General features: G+C 42.9%; 1 protein-coding gene across 4 annotated transcripts in view; it reads right to left on the reverse strand.

Moving 5' to 3' along the window:
* Ptgr2 (prostaglandin reductase 2) overlaps positions 1-20,355 on the reverse strand; it is a 35,511-nt gene extending 15,156 nt beyond the window's left edge. The window contains exons 1-5 of one of the 4 annotated variants that reach the window (XM_045154892.1): positions 20,225-20,355; positions 10,770-10,849; positions 8,564-8,682; positions 5,242-5,433; positions 1,090-1,260 (exon numbers count right to left, since the gene is read on the reverse strand). In XM_045154892.1, coding sequence (XP_045010827.1) covers positions 1,090-1,260; positions 5,242-5,433; positions 8,564-8,682; positions 10,770-10,806 — 519 coding nt within the window. In that variant the 5' untranslated portion in view covers positions 10,807-10,849; positions 20,225-20,355. Of the gene's footprint in view, positions 1-1,089; positions 1,261-5,241; positions 5,434-8,563; positions 8,683-10,769; positions 10,850-19,737; positions 19,998-20,224 lie in introns of those variants that run through there. The other 3 variants (XM_045154896.1, XM_045154894.1, XM_045154895.1) reach the window with 3 other exon arrangements.
* Positions 20,356-27,569: the final 7,214 nt, after the last annotated feature.

A 27,569-nucleotide genomic window follows, 5' to 3' on the forward strand; every position in this document is an offset into this window, starting at 1 on the left:
TAAACTTTGTTTAAAAAATATTTATTAACTGGGTGTGGTAGTGTACGCCTTTAATCCCAGTACTCAGGAGACAGAGGCAGGAGGAGGATCGCTGTATGAATTACAGGTCAGCCTGGGCTAGAGTGAGACAAAAAGACAGGAAAAAAAAAATTAGCTGGGCATGGTGGTTCATGACTTCAATCCCAGCGCTTGGCAAGCCAAGGAGGGAGGATCACTGTGAGTTCAAGGACACCCTGAGACTACATAGTGAATTCCAGGTCAGCCTGGACTACAGCGAGACCCTACCTTGAAAAAAGGAACACCAAAAAAGATATTTACTTACTTGCAAGCAGAGAGAGATAAAAGAAAGATCGAGAGACAGAAGAGCACACCAAGGCCTCCAGCCATTGCAAACGCACTTCAGACAAATGCACCACTTTGTGCATCTAGTTTTACATGGGAACTAGGGAATCAAACTAGAGTCACTAGGCTTTGTAGGCAAGCACCTTAACCACTAAGAAATCTCTCCAGCCCATAAATTCTATTTTTTTTTTGGGGGGGGGTTCTCGAAGTAGGGTCTCACTCTAGCTCAGGCTGACCTGGAATTCACTCTGTAGTCTCAGAATGGCCTTGAACTCACGGTGATCCTCCTACCTCTGCCTCCTGAGTGCTGGGATTAAAGGCATGCGCCACCACACCTGGCTCAATTCTTTTTTTTTTTTTTTTCTTTTTTGTTTTTTGAGGTAGGGTCTCACTCTAGTTCAGGCTGACCTGGAATTCACTCTGTAGTCTCAGGGTGGCCTTGAACTCATGGCGATCCTCCTACCTCTGCCTCCCCAGTGCTGGGATTAAAGGCAAGCGCCACCATGCCAGGCTCAATTCTATATTTTAAACTAAATAAGTCAGGTGGAGGAAGAGGCAGGAGGATCACTGTGAGTTCAAGGCCACCCTGAGACTCCATAGTGAATTCCACCTCAGCCTGGGCCAGAGTGAGACCCTACCTCAATAAAACCAACCCCCCCCCAAACAAAACACTAAGTAAATATATCCAGACATTTTACTCATGACTAATTTTTTTAAGGAAAATCAAACAATTCCTGGAAATTTTACCTGCCCAGCCAAGGATCCACAAGCACCTGCTGCTCCACTGATAACCATTGTCTGCTTGGAACCAGCTGATATATGGCCTTTTTCCTCTACCCCAATTAAGGAAGTCAAACCAGGCATACCAATAGCTCCAAGAAAATATGAAAGGTGTCCATCCACAAGTTGTGGGTCTACCTGAAATAAAACAATACACTTTTTAACAATTTTAATTCATCTATGTATAAGCAGAGAGAGAGAGAAAGAGAGACTGGGCATTGACAAGGCCTCTTGCCACTGAAAATGAACTCTAGATGCATGTGCCCCTTTGTGAATCAGGCTTTTACATGTGTACTAAGGAATCAAACCTGGGCTAGCAGGCTTTTCAAGCAAAAGCCTTTAACTGCTGAGCCATCTCTGCAACCCCCTGCACCACCCCAGGTAGGATCTTGCTCTAGCCTAGGCTGACCTGCAATTCACTATGTAGTCTCAGACAGGCCTCAAACTCACAGCGATCCTCTCGAGTGCTAGGATTAAAGGTGTGCACCATCACACCCAGCTCCAACATAAACTTTTTAAATATAATTTTAGAAAGTTTTCATTTTAAGACAAGAAGACAGAGATTATCTGTTATGGATTAAATAGTGTTCCTTCCCCTCAAGTTCATATATTAAAGTCCTACATCTGTATGTAAGTGTATTGGAGCAAGACCTTTTTGTGGCATGTGTATGCACCCATATGCACACGTGTGTTAGATGGAATGTATGCTATATGTACATGTATGTGCCCTGAAGTGTATTCCACTCCATTGCTCTTCAACCCATTCTTTTGTTAAAAATATTTTCTTAGCCGGGCGTGGTGGCGCACGCCTTTAAACCCAGCACTCGGGAGGCAGAGGTAGGAGGATCACCATGAGTTCAAAGCCACCCTGAGAACACAGAGTGGATTCCAGGTCAGCCTGGGCTAGAGTGAGACCCTACCTCAAAAAAAAAAAAAAATTTTCTTTAGTGCTGGAGAAATGACTTAGTGGTTAAGGTGCTTGCCTGCAAAGCCAAAAGATTGTAGTTTGATTCCCTAGGACCCATGTAAGCCAGATGCAGAAGGTGGCTCATGCGTCTATAATTCGTATGCAGTGGCTAAAGGCCCTAGTGCACCCATTTTTTTCTCTCAAATAAATAAATCAGTTAAAATCTATACATATATATATAACATATATATATGTATATGTGTGTGTGTGTGTGTGTGTGTGTGTGTGTGTATATATATATATATATATATATATATATTGTTTGTTTTTTTAACTTTTTTTTGGTTTTTCAAGGTAGGGTCTCACTCTAGCCCAGGCTGGGATTAAAGGCATAAGCCACCACACCCAGCTGATTTTTGAGATAGGGTCTCACTCTAGTTTAGACTGACCTGGAATTCACTATGTAGTTTCAGTGTGTCCTCAAACTCTCAGCAATCCACCTACCTCTGCCTCCCAAGTGCTGGGATTAAAGGCATGAGCCACCAAGCCCGGCTTTTAAAATATTTTATATATATATATATATTTGACAGAGATAAAGAAACACAGAGAGAGAGAGAATGGGCATGCCAGGGGCACTGCAAACAACTCCAGACACATGCACCATCTTGCACATTTGGCCTATGTGGATACTGGGGAATCGAAACTGGGTCCTTAGGCTTCACAGGCAAGCATCTTAACAGATAAGCCATCTTTCCAACCCACTTCCACCAAATCTTATTTGAGCCTGTTCTAATATGAGCTAGAGTCTCTTTTTTTTTAATTCACTAGCCTGAGCTATCCTCTGTTCTCAGTTCCCCTTTGCAGGACTGGGATTACACGCATCCATGGCAACACCCTTTGCAGGACTGGGATTACACGCATCCATGGCCACACCCAGCTCTTTATATGAGATATAGAAATTCAAATTTAGGTAGTTTCAGGCTCCCCTCAGGCCCTCATGCTATTCAGGAAGCACATTTATTGCTAAGGTATCTCTCCAGCCCTGTCACAGGACCTTTAATGTGATATTAAGGTTAAATGAAAGCATAAACTTGAGGAGTGTAATCCAACACACTTGTGAAACAAATATAAAGAAGGCTGGAGAGATGGCTTAGTAGTTATGGTATTTGCCTGCAAAGCCAAAAGATCCAGGTTCAATTCCCCAGGACTCCCGTAAGCCAGATGCACAAGGGGATGCATGTGTCCGGAGTTCGTTTACAGTGGATAGAGGCCCTGGAGCACCCATATTCTCTTTCTTTCTGCTTCTCTCCCTCAAATACATAAATAAAATAAAATATTTTTTAAAAAAATAAAGGGCTGGTCAAGTAGCTATAGCCACCTGATATTCGATAAAAATGCCAAAAATACTCATTGGAGAAGAGACAGCCTCTTCAGCAAATGGTGTTTTGAAAACTGGATATAAATCTGCAGAAGTATGAAAATAGATTCTTCTCTCTCGCCATGCATAAGAATTAAGTCCAAATGGATTAAAGACCTTAACATCAGACCTGAAACTCTGAAACTGCTAGAGGAAAAAGTAGGGGAAACCCTTCAACATATTGGTCTTGGCAAAGACTTTCTGAATACAACCCCAATTGCTCAGGCAATAAAACCATAGATTAATCACTGGGACCTCATGAAATTACAAAGATTTTGCACCGCAAAGGACACAGTGATAAAAGCAAAGAGGCAACCTACAGAATGGGAAAAAATCTTCGCCAGCTATATATCTGATAGAAGATTAATATCTAGGATATACAAAGAACTCAAAAAGTTAAATAATAAGGAATCAAACAAGCCAATCAAAAAATGGGCTATGGAGCTAAATAGAGCATTCTCAAAGGAAGAAATACGAATGGCATATAAGCATCTAAAAAAATGTTCTACGTCACCTGTCATCAGGGAAATGCAGATTAAAACTACATTGAGATTCCATCTCACTCCTGTCAGATTGGCCACCATCATGAAAACAAATGATCATAAATGTTGGCGGGGATGTGGAAAAAAAGGAACCCTTCTACACTGCTGGTGGGAATGCAATCTGGTCCAGCCATTGTGGAAAACAGTGTGGAGGTTCCTAAAACAGCTAGAGATTGATCTACCATATGACCCAGCTATAGCACTCCTAGGCATATATCCAAAGGACTCATCTCATTTCCTTAGAAGTACATGCTCAACCATGTTTATTGCTGCTCAATTTGTAATAGCTGGGAAATGGAACCAGCCTAGATGTCCCTCAACTGATGAGTGGATAATGAAGATGTGGCACATTTATACAATGGAGTTCTACTCAGCGGTAAAGAAAAATGAAGTTATGAAATTTGCAGAAAAATGGATGGACCTGGAATGGATTATACTAAGTGAGGTAACCCAGGCCCAGAAAGCCAAGCGCCACATGTTCTCCCTCATATGTGGATCCTAGCTACAGATGATTGGGCTTCTGTGTGAAAGTGAAAATACTTAGTAGCAGAGGCCAGTAAGTTGAAAAGGAGACATAAAGGGAAGAGAAAGGAAGGGAGGAGGATACTTAATAGGTTGATATTGTATATATGTAATTACAATGATTTGTAATGGGGAGGTAATGTGATGGAGAATGGAATTTCAAATGGGAAAGTGTGGGGGTGGGGAGGGAGGGAATTACCATGGGATATATTTTATAATCATGGAAAATGTTAATAAAAATTAAAAAATAAAAATAAAGGGCTGGAGAAATGGCTTAGCAGTTAAGTGCTTGCCTGTGAAGCCTAAGGACCCAGGTTCGAGGCTCAATTCCCCAGTACCTACATAAGCCAGATGCACAAGGTGGCACATGCATTCTAAAGTTCGTTTGCAGTGGCTAGAGGCCCTAGCGTGCCCATTCTCTCCCTCTCCCTCCCTCCCTCTTTCTCTCTCTCTTTGCCTCTTTCTTTCTCTGTCATTCTCAAATAAATAAATAAAATAGTAAATAAATAAATAAAAAAGAAAGAAAAAGCTGGGTGTGGTGGTGCACGCCTTTAATCCCGGCACTAGGGGGGGCAGAGGTAGGAGGATCGCTGTGAGTGTGAGGCCAGCCTGAGACTACACAGTGAATTCCAGTTCAGCCTAGGCTAGAGTGAGACCCTAACTTGGAAAAAAAAAAATTAAATTAAAAATGAGAAGTACACAGAGGAAAAAATATATATATTTCTATTCACCTTTTCAAGGCTAGTCCCATCTAGAATAGCCTTGGTTTGCCAGGGCCAATAAAAAGAAGTCACAAAGTCGCCTTTCATCAAGTTTGGGTGCTTGCTCTCTTCTATAATTCCAACACCTCCACCATCGACCACTTGAGATAGCTGCCAAGGTGCTAGATAATCAGTGCCTGTGTCTTCATTCATCTTGCAACGCTGAAAAAAATAAAAGCATTGATCAAGATAATTTTGTTGAGTCTGGAGAGATGGTTTAATGGTTAAAGGTGCATGCTTGCAAAGCCTGATGACCCAGGTCAGATTTCCAGATAAGTATGCACAAAATGGTACATGCATCTAGACTTTGTATGCGGTGGTAAGAGCCTCTTACCACCTCTTTAACCATTATACCATCCTGGCGCGCCCATTCTTTCTCTCTCTCTCTGCCTCTTTCTCTCTCTGTCGCTCTCAAATAAATAAATAAAAATAAACAAAAAAATTTTAAATATTTTTATTTATTTATTTACAAGCATGTACCACCTTGTGCATCTGGCTTGTGTGGGTCCTGGGGAGTCAAACCTAGGTCCTTAGGCTTTGCAGGCAAATGTCTTAACCATAAAGCCATCTCTCCCGCCCTGCTTGATTAAATGTCTCCAATAATGAAAAGGAAAATCAGCCTCTGGAAGGACAGGGTTCAGGAGATGTTACAAGTTCAGCATGAGTCACCAGGGGTTATATCTCAGCATGTGTGAGGCTCTAGGTTCAATCCCTACCCCATAGAAGAAAAGCAAAATATGAGAAGATGAGTATTTAGATTAGCTAAAAAGTAAACAGAAAATTTTAAAATCTACAAAACAGAGCTTTTATTATTTTTTTTTTAAATTATTTATTTATTTGCGAGCGACAGACACAGAGAGAAGGACAGATAGAGGGAGAGAGAGAGAATGGGCGCGCCAGGGCTTCCAGCCTCTGCAAACGAACTCCAGACGCGTGCGCCCCCTTGTGCATCTGGCTAACGTGGGACCTGGGGAACTGAGCCTCGAACCAGGGTCCTTAGGCTTCATAGGCAAGCGCTTAACCGCTAAGCCATCTCTCCAGCCCAAGAGCTTTTATTATTAATGTTTATCTTTTTTTTCAAGGTAGGGTCTCACTCTGGCCTAGGCTGATCTGGAACTCACTTTGTAGTCCCAGGAGCTGGCCTTGACCTCAGTGATCCTTCTACTTCATAAGTGCTGGAATTAAAGGCATGCACCACTACACCCAGCAAAAGTAAAAGGCCAATTGTGGTGATGAGGCTGAGGTAGAAGGATCATTATGAGTTCAAAGCCACTCTGAGACTACTTAGTGAATTACAGATCAGCTTAGGGCTAGAGTGAGACTCTACTTCAAAAAAAAAAAGGAGGAGGAGGAGGACAAGGAGGAGGACAAGGAGGAAAAGAAGGAGTGGGAGAAGGAGGAGAAAGAAAAAGAAGCTAGGGGCCGGGCATGGTGGTGCATGCCTTTAATCCCAGCATTGGGGAGGCAGAGGTAGGAGGATCACCTTGAATTCAAGGCCACCCTGAGACTCCATAGTGAATTCCAGGTCAGCCTGGGCTAGAGTGAGACCCTACCTCGAAAAACCAAAACAAAAAGAAAAAAGAAAAAGAAGCTAGGAAGCTAGGCTGGAGATGACTTAGTGGTTACGGTGCTTGCCTACAAAGTCTAAGGACTCATGTTCAATTCTCCAGGTCCCACATAAGCGAGATGCACAGTGATGCAAGTCTGCAAGGTTGTCATGCACACAAGGGGGTTCACACATCTGGAGCTCAATTGCAATGGCTAGAGTTCTGGTGCACCAATTCTCTCTCACTCACTCACTCTCACATAAAAAAAAAAGGAGCTGGGCATGGTGGCACACACCTTTAATCCCAGCACTTGGGAGGCACAGGTAGGAGGGATCACTGTGAATTCAAAGCCACCCTGAGACTACATAACAGCCTGGGCTACAGTGAAACCCTACCTTGGAAAACAAAAACAAAACAAAACAAAAAGGCAGTATGCTGGGCTTGCCTCAAAAAATATATATATTATAAAGAAAGAAAGGGTATGGGCTGGAGAGATTGCTCAGAGATTAAGGTATGTGCCTGCAAATTCTAACAACTGAAGTTCAATTCCATACTACCCACATAAAGCCAGATGCACAAAGTAGCACATGCATCTAGTGTTCATTTGTAGCAATGGAGGCCATAGTGCACCCATTCTATCTCCTGTCACTCTCCACTTGAAAATAATAAATTAAATTAATAAATGTTTAAAAATTAAATAAAGGGTGGCCAGGCATGGTGGCACATGTCTTTAATCCCAACACTTGGGAGAAGGATCATAGTGAGTTCAAGGCCAGCCTGGGCTAGAGTGAGTCCTAGGTCAACCTAGGCTAGAATGAGACCTTATCTCAAAAAGACAAGGGCTGCGCATGGTGGCACACACCTTAATCCCAGAGCTCTGGAGGCAGAAGTAGGAGGACTGACGTCAGTTCCAGGCCACCCTGAAACGACATAGTCAATTCCAGATCAGCCTAAACTAGGGTGAGACCCTACCTCAAAAAAATAAATAAAATAAAATGGTTATCTGTAATTCACAGGTATTAAGATATTTTTCAGGGCTGGGGAGATATGGCTTAGTGGTTAAAGCATTTGCCTGCAAGGCCAAAGGACCCAGGTTCAATTCCCCAGGACCCATGTAAACCAGATGCACAAGGTGATGCATGCATCTGAAGTTCATTTAAGCAGCTGGAGGCCCTATTCACCCATTCTCTCTCTCTCAAATAAATAAATAAATAAGTTTTTAAAAGATATTTTTCAGGCCAGACATGGTGGCACACGCCTTTAACCCAGCACTTGGGAGGCAGAGGTAGGAGGATCACCATGAGGTCGAGGCCAATATAGTGAATTCTAGGTCAGCCTGTGCTAGAGTGAGACCCTACATCAAAACAAACAAACAAACAAACAAAAAAAATAAATAAAAAAGATATTTTTCAAATACTTATCAAACAGATAACATAATAATAATTTGATGTAACAAGATTAAAAACATGAAAATAAAACCATTTTTAATATTTTATTTATGTACTTATTTGAGAGAGAGGGGGACAGAGAGAGGAAGAAGCAGAAAGAGACAGAATGGGCACAACAGGGCCTCTAGCCACTGCAAACGAACTCCAGACACATACCACCTTGTGCATTTGACTCATGTACGTACTAAGGAATTGAAGTGGGGTTCTGAGGCTTTGCAGGCAAGTGCCTTAACCACTAAACCATCTCTCCTGTCCACAAAACTGTTTTACAGGAAATTACAACATTGTAATTCTTACCATGTAAGGGTCCACTGAAAGATAAAGAGTTCTGACTTTTACTTGTCCTTCATTGACATTGTCTGGTAAACTAATTTCTTCCATTCTGAAATTCTCTGCCACTGGATTACCATTTTTTCCTAAAATATCAGGTGAAAATATGAATTAAAAAAATAATTTTAGCTGGGTATGGTGGTGCACATCTTTAATGCCAGCACTCGGGAGGAAGAGGTAGGAGGACTGCCATGAGCTTGAGGCCACCGAGAATTCCAGGTTAGCCTGGGCTACCTCAAAAATCCCCTCCCCCAAAAAAGTTAATTTTAAGGGCTGGAGAAGTACCTCAGTAGGTAAAATACTTGCTTTGCAATCATGAGGGCCTGCATTCAGTCCCCAGAATCCTTTTAAACGCCAGTTTAATGCCAGTTGTAAGACAGCACATGCCTATAATTCTAGTGCTGGGGAGGCCAGCTAGACTAGCCTAATCGGTCAGCTCCCAGCCAATGAGACATCTTGTCTTAAAGAAGTAGAAGGTATATGCCAGGTGTGGTAGTGCAGGCCTTTAATCTCAGCACTTGGGAAGCAGAAGTAGGAAGATAGCTGTGAGTTAAAGGCCACCCTGAGACTACATAATTCCAGGTCAGCCTGAGCTAGAGTCAGACCCTACCTGGAAAAAGCCAAAAAAAAAAGTCAAAGTCAGGAATAGTCATGCATACTTAACAATACAAGAGCTGGGGATGCAAAGATACATAGATTTCTGGGGCTTACTGGCCAGCCAGTTTAACCTATCAGTTGAATTCTAGGTTGGTAAGAACCCCTGATTTTGTCTGTCTGTCAGTTAAAAGTTTTTTGTTGTTTTTGTTTTTGTTTTTTTGAGGTAGGATTTCACTCTAGCCCGGGCTGACCTGGAACTCATTATGTAGTCTCAGAGTAACCTGAACTCATGGCAATCCTCCTACCTCTGCCTCCTGAGTGCCAGGATTAAAAGCATGTGCCACCACGCCCGGCTTGTTTTTGTTTTTCAAGATAGGGTCTCTAGCTCAGGCTGACCAACTCCCCAGAATCCATGTAAGCCAGATGCACAAGGTGATGCATGAATACAAGGAGGCCCACGTCTGGAGTTCGATTGCAGAGGCTAAAGGCCCTAGTATACCAATTCACCCTCTCGTTCCCTCTCATAAAAAAAAAAGAAAGAAAATGTCATCTCTAAAAGTTGATTAATCTTTAATTACATTTAACTTGAACAAATTTCCTTTCAAGAATCATGAAATTTCTAAGGTTTTCCTGAGAATAGGATGGAAAGATCTGAATTTAACTTCCTCAGGTTACATAGTAAGCAAGCAGGAAAGCCAAGGCAGCAAAACGTGGGCCCTAACCCCTCAGGAGACTCCAATCTGCTTCTGTGATTCCTGTGGCTATGGGTACTGACATAAGTCAGTATGTTTCACATAAAACAAAAACCATTTTAGGAATAAGTGATACTAAGGAAGAAAAACAAATTTCCAATTAAACCTTTTCAAGCCAGGCGTGGTACCACACACCTTTAATCCCAGCACTTGGGAGGCAAAGGTATGAGGATCCCGTGAGTTCCAGGTTACTCTGAGACTACATGAGTTCCAGGTCAGACTAGGCTAGAGTGAAATCCTACCTCGAAAAAAAACAAAAGCAAAAAAACTTTTCAAATGTTATCATTCCAAAACACTGTATCTCATAAACAATGTTTTATAAGTTATTTGAAAAACTGAATGTTACATTGTTTAAATAACTTCGTCTAGTATTTTACTAATCTTAACACCTTTTTGTTGTTTTGCTTTTGTTTTTCAAGGTAGGGTCTCGCTGTAGCCCAAGCTAACCTGGAATTTACTTTGTAGTCCCAGGGTGGCCTTGAATTCATGGCAATCCTCCTACCTCTGCCTTCCAAATGCTGGGATTAAAGGTGTACACCACCATGCCCAGCTTAGTTTTATAAATATTTTTAAAATTTATTTATTTGAAAGAGATACAGAGTATGGGAGCACCAGAGTCTCTTGTTACTGCAAATGAATTCCAGACACATGCACCACTTTGTACATCTGAATATACACGGGTACAGGTGAATTGAATCTGGACCAGCAGGCTTTGCAAGAAACCTAACCCATCTCCCCCACCTGGATATTGGTTTTTGTTCTTCCCTGTGCTTTAATAATTATCAGAGACTACACTTGTTCCTTCACCACACACAGATACGTACCAGGTCGAGAATTCAATACCACTCTTTGTACAATCATCACTGTGCAATCGTCTCACACGAGTTCTGTATTTTAAAAAAACCTATAATTAGAAAAAAATTAAATCATGAGAAAGAGCTAAATATTAAATTTAAAAATAAAAAAGGGGGCTGGGAAAATGGCTTTGTGTTTAAGGCATTTGCCTGAGAAGCCTAGGGATCCCGGTTCGATTCCCCAGGACCCATGTAAACCAGATGCACAAGGGGGCACCTGTGACTGGAGTTTGTTTGCAATGGTTGGAGGCCCTGGCGCTCCCATTTCTCTTTCCCTATGTCTGTTCCTCTCTCTCTCAAATAAATAAAATAAAGTAAAAAAGATTAAAATGGTTTTTAAAAAGGGGGGCTAGAGATTGCTCAGTACTTTAGGAGCTTACCTGCAAAGCCTAATGACTTGAGTTTTGATTCCCTAGTAAGTACCCACCTAAGCCAGGTGGCACATGAATCTGGAGTTGATTTGCAGTGGCTAGAGGCCCTGGAGTGCCCATTTTCTTTCTTTCTGCCATTTTCTCTAGAAAATAAATAAATATTGGGCTGGAAAGATGGTTCAGCAGTCAAAGTGCTTGCTTGCAAAGCCTAATGGTCAGAGTTCAATTCCCTAGTACCCACGTAAAGCCAGATGCACAGTGGCGCACGCATTTGGAGTTTGTTTGCAGTGGCTGGAGGCCCTGGTAGCCCATTCTCGGTCTGTATCTCTTTGCTTTCTGCTTGCAAATAAATAAATAAATAATTTCTTTTTGAGGTAGGGTCCCACTCTAGCTCAGGCTGACCTGGAATTCACTATGTAGTCTCAGGGTGGCATCGAACTCACAGTGATACTCCTACCTCTGCCTCCCAAGTGCTGGGATTAAAGGCAAGTGCCATCATGCCCAGCAATAAAAATATTTTAAAAAATAAATATTAAAAATAAGTTGGGGGCTGGAGAGATGGCTTAGCAGTTAAGGTATTTGTCTGCTAAGCCAAAGGACCCAAGTTTGATTCTCCAGGACCCATGTAAGCCAGATGCACAAGGGGGTATGTCTGGAGTTCCTTTGCAGTGGCTGGAGGCCCTGGCACGTCCATTCTCTCCCTCTCTCTGCCTCTTTCTCTCTCAAATAAATAAATAAATAAAATGTTTTAAAAAAATAAGTTGCGCTGGAGTGATTACTTAGTGGTTAAGGCACTTGCCTATGAAGTCTACGGACCAGGTTCGATTCTCAAGGACCCAAGTTAGCCAGATGTACAAGGTGACACATGCATCTGGAGTTCATTTACAGTGGCTTAAGAACATGGCACACCCATGACCTCTCTATCTTTCTCTCAAATATAATATGTAAAAGTTATCTATAAATAAAATGTAAAGTCTATTTGTGCTTGTAAATTAACAGAGAGAAAATCATCTTTAGAATCTAGTCTGTCTCTCTCTCTCTCTCTCTCTCTCTCTCTGTGTGTGTGTGTGTGTGTGTGTGTGTTGATTTTTCAAGGTAGGGTTTCCCTCTAGCCCAGGCTGACCTGGAATTTACTAGGTAGTCTCAGGGTGGCCTCAAACTCATGGCGAGTCTCCTATCTGCTGGGATTAAAGGCATGTACTACCATGCCCGGCTAGAATTCTTTCTTTTTCTTTTTTTGTTTTGTTTTGTTTTAAGGCTAGAATTCTTAACTTAATTCTTAATAGAAGCAAGTTCATTGAGGGTTGAGTAAGATAAAATAATTTGGTCTCAGCTAATTCAAAGACATTCATCTACATGCCATTATGATTAAGCATCCTACCAAGGTGTGATTAAAAGAAAAACATGGGTCTGGAGAGATGGCTCAGTGGTTAAGGTACTTGCCTGCCAAGACCAACAACCAGGGTTTAATTCCCCATTACCCACATAAAGCCAGATGTAGGGGCTGAAGGGATGGCTTAGCAATTAAGGCGTTTGCCTGCAAAGCCAAAGGATCCAGGTTCGATTCCCCAGGACCCACGTTAGCCAGATGCAAAAGGGGCACACGTGTCTGGAGTTCATTTGTAGTGGCTAGAGGCCCTGGCACGCCTATTCTCACTTTCTCTTTCTCTGTCAAATAAATAAAATAATAGCACTGGTACTAAAATAAAACAAACAAACAAACAAGCAGATGTACAAAGTGGATCAGTTCGTTTGCAGTGGCTGGAAGCCCTGGTGCACCTCTGTCTGCTTGAAAATAAATAAATGCCTCTAATCCTAGCATTTGGAAGGCAGAAGAAGTAGGATCACTGTGAGTTTGAGGCCTGCCCGGGCTAGAGTGAGACCCTACATAAAGAGGGAAGGGAAGGGAGGGGAAGAGAAAAGAAAGGAAGGGAGGAAAAGGAAGGAGAGGTACGGAAGGAAAAACATGAAACATTCCTCTAGAGCTAGTCTATTAGTCCAACCCCAAAATAAATAAAAACAGTAGCTGGGAGCTAGCAGTGTAGCTCAGTGGTGCAAGGCCATGGATGGGATCCCAAATACATCCAAATTTTCAAAGGATTGTTTTTTGCTTTTTGCTTTTTTTTAGTTACTTCCACATACTGGTTTCCACAGCAGCTGTCCCACTTATCTCCCCACCAACAGCACAAAGGGTTCTGATTTCATTCGATTATCAATATTTGCTGTTCTCTGAAGGGTTTTGTTTGGCAGGTGTATGTGTGTGGGCACATGTGTGTGCAAACACGTGAAGGCCAGAGAATGGTGCAGAAAAACTTCCTTAATTATTCTCCAATTTATTTACTGAGTCAGGGTCTCCACTTGCTTGCTGGTTTGGCTAGCCAGCTTGCTCCAGGATCTCCTGTCTCTGGCTCTGGTATGCAGCATTGCAATCAGGTCATGCCCAACTGGCATTTATGTGTGTGCTGGGGATCTGACCTCAGGTCCTCACAGTTGCATGGCAAGCCCTTTATCCACTGAGCCATCTCACCAGCACCTCCCCCACAGAGCTCGTGTGGTTGAACCCAGGGCCTTGCTTATGGCTAGGCTAGGCAAGCAGTCTCTGAACTCTACTCCACAACACTTTTTAAAAAATTATTTGGGGGCTGGAGAGATGGTTTAGTGGTTAAGCACTTGCCTGTGAAACCTAATGACCCCGGTTCGAGGCTCGATTCCCAGGACCCACATTAGCCAGATGCACAGAGGGACGCACACGTCTGGAGTTCGTTTGCAGTGGCTGGAGGCCCTGGCACGCCCATTCTCTCTCTGCCTCTTTCTCTATCACTCTCAAATAAATAAATAAAAATAAACAACAAAAAAAAACCCTAAAAAATTATTTTGGGACAGGGGTTCTCTAGGTTGCCCAAGCCAGCTTCCAATTTGCAATTCTGCTTCAGCCTCGCAGATAACTGGAGTTATGGGAACATACCACCACACTCAGCTACATGAGAACACATTAAAAAATATTTTATTTTTTGAGAGAGAGAATGAGGCAAAGAGAGAGAATGGGAGCACTAGGGCTTCTACCCACTGTAAATAAACTGCAGATGCCATCTGGCATTACATAGGTACTGGAGATTTGAACTTGGGTCCTTAGGCTGTGCAGGCAAGCACCTTAACCACTGAGCAATCTCTCCAATCCCCATCCATTTGTAAATCCTCACTTCATAGAAAATTCTATATAAAACAGCAAAAAGCAAAAGATTAATTTATTCTGAGTTTATAATTTGAACTGGTGAATAAAAGTTGCAGTGTTAGCCAGGTGTGGTGGCACATGCCTTTAATCTCAGCACTTGGGAGGGAGAGGTAGGAGGATCACCATGACTTTGAGGCCACTCTGAGAGTACATAGTGAATTCCAGGTCAGCATGGACTAGAGGTGAAACCCTACCTCGAAAAAAAAAGAAAGAAAATTACACACATAATGTCACCATGTCCCAAGCACTGTTATAGCAGCTCTATCGACAATATATGTATATAGAGAGAAAGAGACTCTTATTTCACCACCTAATACTACTATTATTACCCCATCTTAAAATGAGGAAATAAAAGCTGGGCATGGTGGCACATGCCTTTAATCCCAGCAATCAGGAGGCAGAGAGAGGAGGATTGCCATGAGTTCAAGACTACCCTGAGACTACTAGCCCAGGTCAGCCTGGGCTAGAGTGAGACCCTACCTCACAGGAAAAAAAACAAACAAACATTGGACCGGAGGGCAGGCTTAGCAGTTAAGGCACTTGCCTGCAATGCCAAAGGACCCAGGTTCAATTACCCAGAACCCACATAAGGCAGATGAACAAGATGATACATGCATCTGGACTTCATCTGCAGTGGCTAAAGGCCATGGTACACCCATTCTCTCTATCTTGCTCTTTCTCATAATAATAATAATAATAATAAAAGTCAATGTAGGGGCTGGAAAGATGGTTCAGTGGTTAAAGACACTTGCTTGCAAAGTCTTCTGGCTAAGGTTCAATTCCTAAACCACCCACATAAGCCAGATGCAAAAAATGGTACAAATGTCTGATGTTCATTTGTAGTAGCAGGGGCTGCTGGTGTACCCCCTTCTAAACACACACACAAATAAATAAATCTTTTAAGGTTAACAGTCAATATAGGTCTTTATTGCTTCTGTCTTTTCTGATTAGACGTTTTATCATCTTTAGCACCTAATAACAGTGAGGAATCCAAAGAAAAGTCATTTTATTAATTGCATACTTTTTCCAACACTATAATATACACAGCCCCAATCATCACTTTTAAGTGTAAAGATTCTATACAGCAACAAAAATATACATTTAACACTCATTTGTAAATCCACTTGATTCTTAATAATCCCTTGTCTGTTATCATGAGGTAGTTACACTGTACTACATCCAACTAGCTTCTAATCTGGATCTGAAGGGATGACTATATACTGACAATTTTAGAGGAAGTTGACGTATGATTTGTTCCTTTAAGATGAGGTGATTAGGACACAGGCACACAGAGGAAGATCCTGTGAGAACAGACAGAAGACAGACATCCAAAGCTGAGGAAAGGAGACTGACTGCTGACAGCTTCGACTCACACTTACAGCCTCCTGAACTTTATCCTATATAGTCTACAGTATCCGTCAGACATCTGAAACTTATATATGCCTCCACCAAAATGTTAAGTAATCGTCATAGTATCCTTCTCCCTTTCTGCTTCCCTCCACCCTTCCTTCATTTTCCTGTCCAGGACCGGGACTATAGGACACCTGCCACCATGCTCAGCTAGTTATTTCTTCAAATCTTGCTTGCCACACATTTATATAATTTACAAAGAACTTTCACAAAGATTCATTATAACAAAGTTTTATACACACACAAACACAATCAGGGGCTGGAGAGATGGCGTAGCAGGTAAGGCGCTTGCCTGCAAGGCCTAAGGAGCCCCTAGAACCTGCAGAAGCCTGATGCACAAGGTGACACGTGCACATGAGGTGGCACACAGTCTGGAGTTTGTGTACAGTGGCTGGAGGCCCTAGCAGGCCAATTTTCACTCTCATTTAAAAATATATATATATAAATAAGCCAGTGTGGTGGCAGATCCTTTAATCCCAGAACATGGGAGGCTGAGGTAGGAGGATTGCCTTAGTTGAACCTGAGACTATATAGTGAATTCCAGGTCAGCCTGGGCTAGAGTGATACCTTAACTCGAAAAAAAAAATTTTTTAATAAATAAATAATCCTTGAGTGCTATATCTACAGATTCAACTAAATGGATTGAAAGTATTCCAAAAAAGCTGAATGTGTTGCTGGGCATGGTAGCACACACCTTTAATCCCAGCACTTGAGAGTCAGAGATACGTGGATTGCCATGAGTTCAAGACCACCCTGAGACTACATAGTGAATTCCAGGTGAGCCTGGGCTAGGGTGAGAACGCCCCCCCCCAAAAAAAAAAAACACTGAGTATGATGTCCAATGCCTATAATCCCAGAACTTGGAGGTTGTAGCAGATAGCCAGTGAGTTCAAGGCCAGCCTGGGCTACACAGCAAGACCTTATCTCAAAATAAATTTCAAGTTTGTGTAACCTTCATCATGGGGAAGCATTTCCACGTCAGATAAAAGAACCAGCCAAGCAGAAATAAATGGTGGCGCACACCTCCAATCCCAGCACACAGGGGAAATAAAAAAGAACCAGCCAAGTGATACAGGGCAGGTAAGGCAGGACCTGGCTATACAGGCACTACTTGTGGTAAGTAGAGTCTACATAACCATAGAATCTAATTTACTAGCTCCTGTAGAAATGGCTAGTTGTCCTCTAATCCATTCTTTCCTTCTGGCCACAATTTGCCCAGTTAAAAACTTCTAGCTTGCCCTCACAGCAAAGCCCATTTCCCTCAAAAATCCTTCAGTTAAGAATCTCTGGTAATATACTTTTCAACATAAATAATACACCATTATTGGCAGAATAGCACAGGCGATGCTTTATCATCTATACCCAGTCCAGAATCAAACTACCTGATGTCTCTAAGACATTCCTTTTATAGCTGATCCATCAGAATCAGGATTCAAAGCTGGACATATAATCCTATTAACTATAATTATAGCACTCAAGAAGCTGAGGTAAGAATTTAATTTGAGTTCAAGACCAGCCTGGGCTACATAGTGAGTTCAGTTCAGCCAGGGTTTGAGAACCTACCTCAAAAGAAAAAATCAGGATTTGAGGTTCACACTTTGGGTCATTCATTCCTTTGTTTCATGTCATTGCTCCTTTGCCACTCTTTGGTCTAGAATGTTCTCAGTGTTATTTGCCTTGTTCTACTGTCTCCCCTGCTTTTTGCTATACTGGGAACTAAGCCCTGAGCCTGGCACATACTAGGCAAGTGCTGCTATTTCATCTTTTTGTTGTTGTTTCGTTTTTTGAGGTAGGGTCTCTCTCTAGTCCCAGGTTGACCTTGAATGCACTATATAGCCTCAGGCTGGTCTTCAACTCACAGTGATCCTCCTACCTCTGCCTCACAAGTGCTGGGATTAAAGGTGTGCACCACTGTGTCTGGTCCATTTCAATTTTTAAAACAAGAATCTTTAAAGGTAGTGTTATGTGCTTCTTATTTCATATCACTAAATTATTAAATTTTTTGAGATGGAATTTCATTGGCGTAAGTGATTCTTCTGCTATAGCCTCCTGAGTAAATAAGACTACAGGTGTATGCCACTACAACCAGTCATAGAAGTCACCATGTGGGACTAGAGAAATGGCTTAGCAGTTAAAGCACTTGCCTGCAAAGCCTAAGGACACAGGTTCCACTCCCTAGGACCTAGGTAAGCCAGATGCACATGGTGAGGCATGTGTATGGAGTTTGTCTGCAGTAGATAGAGGCCCTAACACACTCATTCTCTCTTAAATTAATAATTTTTTTTGTTTGTTTTTTGAGGTGGGGGTCTCACTCTAGCCCAGGCTGACCTGGAATTCACTATGGACTCTCAGGGTGGCCTCAAACTCACAGCTATCCTACCACCTCTGCCTCCCGAGTGCTGGGATTAAAGGCATGCGCCACTACGCCCGGCTCAATAAAATATTTTTTTAAAAAGTCAATCGAGGGCTGAGGAAATGGCTTAGCGGTTAAGGCATTTGCCTGCGAAGTCTAAGGACCCTGGCTCAATTCCCCAGGAACCATGTAAGCCAGATGTACAAAGGGGTGCATGCATCTGGAGTTCATTTGCAGTGGCTGGAGGCCCTGGTATGCCCATTCTCTCTTTCTGTCTATCTGCCTCTACCTCCCTCCCTCTCTCAAATAAATTTAAAAATACGTATTTTTTAAAAGAGCAATCTTTAAAAAAAAAAAGTCACCTGGGTGTGGTGGTGCATGCCTTCATCCTAGCACTGGACAGGCAGAGGTGGGAGGATCGCCATGAATTTAAAGCCACCCTGAGACTACATAGTGAATTCAGGTTATCCTGGGCTACAGTGAAACTATACCTTGTAAAATCAAAAAAGAAAAATGCCACCATATGTAGAGATTAAAAAGCAAAATGAAAGGAGACATAAAGGGAAGAGAAAGAAAGGGAGGAGGGTACTTAATAGGTTGATATTGTACATATGTAAGTACAGATTGTGATGGGGAGGTAATATGATGGAGAATGGAATTTCAAAGGGGAAAGTGGGGGGGGGGGAGGGAATTACCATGGATTTTTTTTATAATCATGGAAAATGCTAATAAAAATAAAATAAAATAAAATAAAATAAAATAAAAGTCCGGGCGTGGTGGCACACGCCTTTAATCCCAGCACTCAGGAGGCAGAGGTAGGAGGATTGCTGTGAGTTCGAGGTCACCCTGAGACTCCATAGTGAATTCCAGGTCAGCCTGGGCTAGAGTGAGACCCTACCTCGAAAAACCAAAAAAAGAAGAAAAAAAAAAAAGCAAAGTGGGTGGGGTGGGGTGGCGCACACCTTTAGTTCCAGCATTTGGGAGGCTGATGTATGAGTATCCCTGTGAGTTCAAGGCCAGCCTGTGACTACATAGCTTGCTCAAGGTCCTAAATTCAATCCCCAGTACAGGGAAATCATTATTTTGTTTAAATATAACTCCCTCCGCTGTGAAGAATTTGACAATATTTACTCTGTTTAATACGGGAAGAGAAAAAAGAACAAACAAAACAACAACAACAAAAATTAAGCAAGACCCTACCTCAAAAAACAAACAAAAAGGAACAAATAGGATTTGTCCAAAGTCACACAACCTGTACCCATACTTGAACCCACACTCATGTACTATTTTCATACAGGAGCTTCTTAATGCAGTGTTGGAGAATTGAAACCATATACCCGAATACCTTTTTTTCTTTTTCTTTTTTTCCAAGGTAGGGTCTCAGTCTATCCCAGGCTGACCTCGAACTCAAGTGATCCTACCACCTCTGCTGGGATTAAAGGCATGCATCACCACACCCTGCCTACCCTAAAACCTCTCTCGTTGTTGTTGGTTTTTCTTTCACTCTAGCCCAGGATGACCTGGAATTCACTATGTAGTCTCAGGGTAGCCTCGAACTCACGGGCCTCTTACCTCTCGCTCCCGAGAGCTGGGACTTAAAGGCGTACACCACCATGCACGACCTACCCTAATACCTTTTAATAAGACGTCTCTATCCTTGTTTTGTGCGGTTATTCTGCACAGATGACTGTTGACCTTTGCCTTGTCCTCTGCCAGGCAAGTCTCTGACATGCGTGAGTTGCCATGGGGTTCCCCCCTGTCTGAGTGACCTTCCTCTACAGCTCTTAGTACCAAGGCCTTTAATGAAAACAACTAGTAATGCGCGTCTGGGTTCCGAACTGACTTCCCCCTTCGTCAACGCTGGGGAGACAGATTCCTGGCAGCCTCGTTCGACGACTTAAGTCCGCCCCCTCCGCGCGGAACCCGGCAGACGCTCCGCGAAAGATGTCAAAGTCCCCACAGACACCTCAAAAATCCACACTGCTCGCCCCTAACAAGTCTTAAAAACGAAAATCCGTCAGCTAGCAAGCACTCCCTGTCCTAGAGTCCCACGCAATACCGCCGGCGTCGCCAGGAGCTCCGTGAAGACGGCGGCCGCAGGTCACCCGGACTCCAAACAGCCTCCCTTTCCGCTGGCGGCTCCCAACTTCCGGTGCCGGGACCCAGCGGCCCGCGGCGCGTCACTCACCGCGCTGTGGAGGGGGAGGGGGGGCTGACGAGATCTCGCGGGATTTGAGGGAAAGCCTGAGCGTGGCTGGCCGCCCGACCTGGGCTAGGCGCGCGCGCTGCCTGTGCGCCCGGTTACCTAGTCAGGGTGGGACGTTGAGGTTTGGAGGTGGTCCTGGGCCCCCTGCTACTGTGGACAAGGTGTGAGTCAGTGAACCCGGATCAGTGCCCTGTGGCCGCCCCTGCTTCCTGGGCCCAAAGAGCAAATCTTTTAACCTTGACCACACCAGTGGGTTCACCTCCGTGGAGTTCACAGCTCCAAGTCCTGTGGCGGGGGCATTCGAACCCAGGGCCTTACTTCATGCAGGCTAGGCAAGATCTCTGTCATGCCCAGGCCCTTGAAGGAATTTGGTTTGTCTTACAGACTTCTGAGCCTCAAATTGGAAAAGCCTACCTCTTGTTCTGTAGGCAGGGAAACTGAGACCTCCAGGACAGATGTGGTAGGAGCACCCTTTTTTTTTTTCAGCAAGTGAGGGATCCTGCTGGGGTGAAAATTTTCATCCAGGGCCCAGGACCTTTAGCTCAGTCTTTACACAGTCTTACCTTTCATAAAGACTTCCAGAAGGGCTGGAGAGATAGCTTAACGGTTAAGCGCTTGCCTGTGAAGCCTAAGGACCCCGGTTCGAGTCCACTTAAGCCAGATGCGCAAAGGTGATGCAAGCGCAAGGCCGCACATGCCCTCTGGGTGGTGCAAGCATCTGGAGTTCGATTGCAGTGGCTGAGGCCCTGGCGAACCTATTCTTTCTCTCTCTCTCTCTCTCTCTTGCTCTCTCTCTCTCTCTGTCTCTCTTGCTCTCTCTCTCCCCCCTCTCTCTCCCTCTCTCCCCCCCCCCCCGCCCCCCCGTCTGTCTGTGTCAAAAAAAAAATTCACAGGCTGGAAAGATGGCTTAGCTGTTAAGGTGCTTGTTTGTAATGCTTGACAACCCAGGTTCAATTCCCCAATACCCACATAAAGACAAGTGCATCTGGAGTTCATTTGCAGTGGCTGGAGGCTCTGGAACACCCATTCTCTGCCTGTCTCTCTTTTATCTCTCTCTGCTTGAAAATAAATAAATACTTTTTTAATCCATTAAAAAAATTCCCAATTCTTGAAAATGACTTATCTGGGCTGGAGAAATGGCTCAGTGGATAAAAGTGTTTACTGTGCAAGCATGAGGGCCTGAGACCATCTGATTTTTCTTCGATTCCCCCAGCACGGGTTTGAACATCTGTGCAGAGTCAATCACACCTGAATCTTAGTCTTGTTGAGGGAGAAGCCTGGAGAATCACTGGGGCTCCCTAGTCATCTAGTCTGACCTTAAAAAACAGCAGCTGCATTGGGCTGCAAGGCCACTGAGAAATCCTGCTGGAACTGAGCTGATAACCTCCTCCATGTAGACCAGCTGACAGAAAGCTGGAAGAAGCCATTCTGCATGCAGTTCAATGGGAGAAAGAGAAATCACCAGTGAAGATACTCAACAGTGGACACTGTAAGCCTTATATTTGGCCAGCCAGGCCAAAGGAGCCAACAGGTGCAATAGTGGCACATCTGCCATGGTGGAAAACAACTGCCCTGTAATTGGACTGGAGACCCACTCCATAGGAAGGAATACATCCCTGATACTGAAAACTTAAAACGGGTAGTCATGAGCCTTAGGGGTGTAATGTCTGCTAATGTCTGGATAAATGTATATACTATGCTTATCAAACTGCCCAGTAAGCACTTCTCTTAATGTTCATACCCATATATTAATGCTACTCTCACTTTTGATAGAGAATCTTCTCTTTTCAGATGGCAGTGACCTTGGGATGACTTAGAAGGCATCATGGTACTGGAAAGAAGTGACAGGAGTGCTCAGTACTTCAATATCTCTATGACACCTTCCAAGGCTCAGGGTCTAATACAGAAGAGGTGTCAGAAAGAATGTAAGAGCCAGCTGGGAGTGGTGGTGCACACCTTTAATCCCAGCACTCAGGAGGCAGAGATAGGAGGATCGCCACGAGTTTGAGGCCACCCTGAGACTCCATAGTGAATTCCAGGTCAGCATGGGCTAGAGTGAGACCATACCTCGAAAAACCAAAAATAAAATAAAATAAAAAAGAATGTAAGAGCCAAAGGAAGGATAGGACTCCTTACAATGTGCGCCCCCTCCCCCCAGACACAAAATGGCCTGGATATCCATTACCTCACAGTGCCTGACACTACCTACACAAGACCATCATAATAGGAGGGAAAGATCATGACATCAAAATAAAAGAGAAACTGATTGAGAGGGGGAGGGGAGATGATGGAGAATGGAGTTTCAAAGGGGAAAGTGGGGGAAGGGGAGTATTATCATGGGATATTTTTTATAATCATGGGAGTTGTTAATAAAAATTTGAAAAAAACAAAACAAAACAGTAGCTCCAGGTTCAATGAGAGGCTCCAGCTAAAGGAAACACACTGCTGAGCAAAAGAAGACACCCAGTGTTCTTTGGCCTCTGTACGTGTGCATATGTGGCATGTGTACCTAGACACACAACACATTACACAAAAGATTTAGCAAATGTACACTGATTTCTCAGTTTCATTATTACTAAGCACCCCCTTGTGTGCTTGACTGGATTGAGCAAGGATTATTGGTAGAGCAGTTTTGGATCCCCAGGACTGCAAACCTTGAGAAATTACCTGAATTGAGAAGTTATAAGAACTACTGTGGGGGCTGAAGAGGTGGCTTAGTGATTATGGTGTTTGCCTGTGAAGCCAAAGGGCCCTGGCTCGAATTCCCAGTACCGAAGTAAAGCCAGATGCACAAGGTGACACATGTCTGAAGTTCATTTTCACTGGTAGATGCCCTGGAATGCCCATTCTCTCTCTCCTCCCTATCTGCCTGTCTCTCAAATAAAATATTTAAAGCCAGGCATGGTGGCACACGCGTTTAATCCCAGCACTCAGGAGGCAGAGATAAGAGGATCACTACGAGTTTGAGGCCACCTGAGACTACATAGTGAATTCCAGGTCAGCCTAGTTTAATTATTAAGCATGTTATCATAATTTTATTATTATAATAGTTTAAACATTAAATGTTTAATTTAATTTATATATTTATTTTGAATTTCTGAGGTAGGGTTTCACTCTAGCCCAGGCTGACCTGAAATTCACTATGTAGTCTCAGGCTGGCCTTGAACTCACAGTGATCCTCCTACCTCTGCCTCCTGAGTGCTGGGATTAAAGGCATGTGCCACCATGGCCTACACTTTTGGCTCTCTTGATGCTAGGGCCTGTGAATCCCTTGTAACAAGTATGATTTTTCTCTCGAAAATGATTTGCAGATCCCACAAATTCAAAGAATGAGTGGAGGATTTACAAATATATTTCATTTCTCTTCTAAATTTTCTCTAGCACTAAGAATTACTATCATTTGTGTAATGCATAGTTATACAATGCCTATATGATTTTCCCTATATGATTTTATTATCAAAACAACCCTATTACTTTCATTCCTATGTTACAAATGAGGAAACAGAAGTGAAATCAGTTAAGTACTAAACAAAATTTAGTAATAAGTAAGCAAACATGTTCTCATATCCTGAGTCCAAATACCGGGCTCTTTTGCTATAAATATAGAATTTCTTCTTTTTTCCTCTCTGTAGACCTTTGTACTGTCTCTTTTATCACTCAACCAATTCTTGAGATAATTGTTTTCAGACTTATCTACAGGGAGGTGTCAACTTTTCTCATCTCTGCCTTGCTCAAAAATGTTATGGTGCCAAAAAAAAAAAAAAGTCCAGGCATAAGTGGCACACACTTTTAATCCCAGCACTCTGGAGATAGAGTTCAAGGCCACCCTGAGACTACATGGTGAATTCCAGATCAGCCTGAGCTAGAGTGAGACCCTACCTCAAAGAAAAAAAAAATGTTATGGTGGCCAGGCATGGTTGTTGGGGAGGCAGAGGTAGGAGAATCCCTGTGAGTTTGAGGCCAGCCTGGGGCTACAGAATGAGACCCTACCTTGGGAAAAAAATGTTATGGTGTGCATCATGTCACTTAGTAATAGTAAATAGAAACATTTAACTTGATATGTTTATTATTAATGATTTTTAATTAAAATGACCTCATGACTTCCTGTGCAGTCATCTCGGCTTGCCAACTACTGACAAGAAAGAAGTTAAGCATGTCCAGCCTGCATAATATGCAGCAGGCGGTGCGTCAGAGGTAATGTGATGCAAAACAAATATCTTCATGACGTGATAATTGTTCACAATGACACAATTACAAACCCAAACATATATTCTAAAGTAATAACACAACAGGGTAGGAGATCACAACCACACCTGTGTCCCCATTAGTCTGGAGTACTGATGTATTGCTGGCCTTGTTCTTTACCCCCCAGCACCTTGTACAGATCTGGTCTAAAAGAAGGCCCTTGATATGTTTCAGTTACATTGATCTGTGTAAAGTTCATGGAAACCATGTCCAAAATACATAGGCAGGCTGGAGAGATGGCTTAGTGGGTAAGATGCTTGCCTGCAAAGCCAAAGGACCCAAGTTTGATTCCCCAGGACCTAGGTAAGCCAGATGCACAAGGTGTCCCTTGCTCCTGGAGTTCATTCGCAACAGCTGGAGGCCCTGATGTGCCCATTCTCCCCCACCTGCCTCTGTCTCTCTCAAAATAAATAAATTTTAAAAAATTAAATATGCCAGGCATGGTGGCGCACGCCTTTAATTCCAGCACTCGGAAGGCAGAGTAAGGAGGATCACCATGAGTTCAAGGCCACCCTGAGACTGCATAGTGAATTCCAGGTAGGCCTGAACTAGAGAGAGACCCTACCTTGGGGAAAAAATAAACAAAAACGCAAGAAAGCCAATCATGGTAGTTGTTGCACTTACCTTCACATTGCTGGGACAAACACACGACCAGAAAGCAGTTTATGAAAGGAATAGCTCACAGGTTCCAGGGGAAGCTCCATCATTGCAGAGAAAGCTGGCACACTTCGGCAAACATCCATAGCACAGAGAAACGAACACCAGCAAGTAGCAACAGCCAGAGCTGGAACTATCTTGAGTAACCTGTAATCCCAGCATTCTGGAACCTAAAACTGGAGGATTACAAGCTTGAGGGCATCCTAGGCTGCAAAAATGCTGTCTCTAAGAAAATGCTAAAGCTGGGGCTGGACAAATGGCTCAGCAGTTAAGGCACTTGCCTGCAAAGCCTAATGATGGGGATTCAATTCCAGAACCCATGTAAAGCCAGATGCACAAAGTGGTGCATACATCTGTGGTGCTTGCATCTGGAGTTTGTTTGTGATGGCTGGAGACCCTAGTGCACAGATTGTCTCTGTGTCTCTTTTTTTCTTTTTAATTAAAAAAAATTTAAAAGCCGGGCGTGGTGGCGCACGCCTTTAATCCCAGCACTCGGGCAGCAGAGGTAGGAGGATCGCCATGAGTTCAAGGCCACCCTGAGACTACAGAGTTAATTCCAGGTCAGCCTGGACCAGAGACCCTACCTTGAAAAACAAAAAACAAAAACAAAAAAAAATTTAAGATTTATTTTATTAATTTATTAAAGACAGAAGGAGAGAGAGTGAGAATGGGTATGCCTGGGCCTCCAGCCACTGCAAACGAACTCCAGACGCATGTGCATCTGGCTTATGAGGGACCTGGAGAATCAAACCTGGGTTCTTAGACTTCACAGGCAAGTGCCTTAACCACTAAGCCATCTCTCCAGCCCTTAATTTTTTTTCTTTTTTTGTTCTTTGTTTTTCGGTGTAGGGTTTCACTCTAGCCTAGGCTGACCTGGAGTTCACTATGTAGTCAAATTCACAGCGATCTTTGTACCTCTGCCTCCAGAGTGTTGGGATTAAAGGCATCTGCCACCACACCTAGCAGCACTTTCATAAAAATTTAAAAAAAAAAATTCAATCAAAGAGACAGAGAGTGCAGGGTGTGGTGGCACATGCCTTTAATCCCAGCACTCTGGAGGCAGGGGTAGGAGGATTGCTGTGAAGTTGAGGCCACCCTGAGACTAGAGGGAAATCCTACCTCAAAAAAACTAAAACAAAAACAACAACAACAAAAACTATGCTAAAATGAATTTTTAAATAGTTTTTTAAAGGAGTATAATTCACACATCATATAATTTGCCATCTTGAAGTTTACAATTCAGCAACTTTAGAATATTTATAAGGTTGTGCTACCATCAACATTATCTAATTGTCTATCTTTTATTAACCTATACCTCTTGGCAGGAACATCGCACTCATTTCTCCAGCCCTGACAACCACTAATCTACTTTCTGTCTAAATAGACTTGCCTTTTCCAGACATTTCAATAAACGAGATCATACAGTATGTTAGAGCCATTTTTGTTTTTATTGGCATATGTTAATTACACACAATAATGGATTTTTTTTCAAGGTAGGGTATCACTCTAGCCCAGGCTGACCTGGAATACACTATGTAGTCTCAGCCTGACCTTGAACTCAGAGCAATTCTCCTGCCTCTGACTTCTGAGTACCGTGATTAAAGTCATGTGCCACCATGAGATAACTTTTCATTATAACTTTTGTTGTTGTTTTCTTTCTTTCTTTCTTTTTTGAGGTAGGGTCTCACTCTAGCTCAGGCTCACTATGTAGTCTCAGGGGGGGCCTTGAACGCACAGCAATCCTCTTACCTCTGCCTCACAAGTACTGGGGTTAAAGGCATGGGCCACCATGCCTGGCTGTCATTTTTTTTTCATTTTTTTAATCATTATATAAAATTAGTTCCTTTGTTGAAGAGTGGTGTAACAGAATATAAGCCTAAACATACTTTTATTTTTCAAAATTAAGTGTATATGGATAATAGTATTTATTTTTTAATTGTTTTTATTTTTATTTATTTGCATGGAGAGAGAGGAAGAGAGTGGAAGTGCCAGGGCCTCTTACCACTATAAACAAACTCCAGATGCATGTCCCACTTTTGTGCATCTAGCTTTACATGAATACTGGGGAATTGAACTCAGGCTGTCAGGTTTTGCAAGCAAGCACCTTTAACTACAGAGCCATCTCTCCAGTCCTGAAAAATAGTACTTCCTTTTTTTTGTTGTTGTTGTTTTGTTTTGTTTTTGTTTTTCAAGGTAGGGTTTCACTCTAGTCCAGGCTGACCTGGAATTCACTATTTAGTCTCAGGGTGGCCTTGAACTCTTCCTACCTCTGCCTCCCGAGTGCTGGGATTAAGGG

Source organism: Jaculus jaculus, chromosome 7, assembly GCF_020740685.1.
Source record: "Jaculus jaculus isolate mJacJac1 chromosome 7, mJacJac1.mat.Y.cur, whole genome shotgun sequence".
Taxonomy (NCBI): Eukaryota; Metazoa; Chordata; class Mammalia; order Rodentia; family Dipodidae; genus Jaculus; species Jaculus jaculus.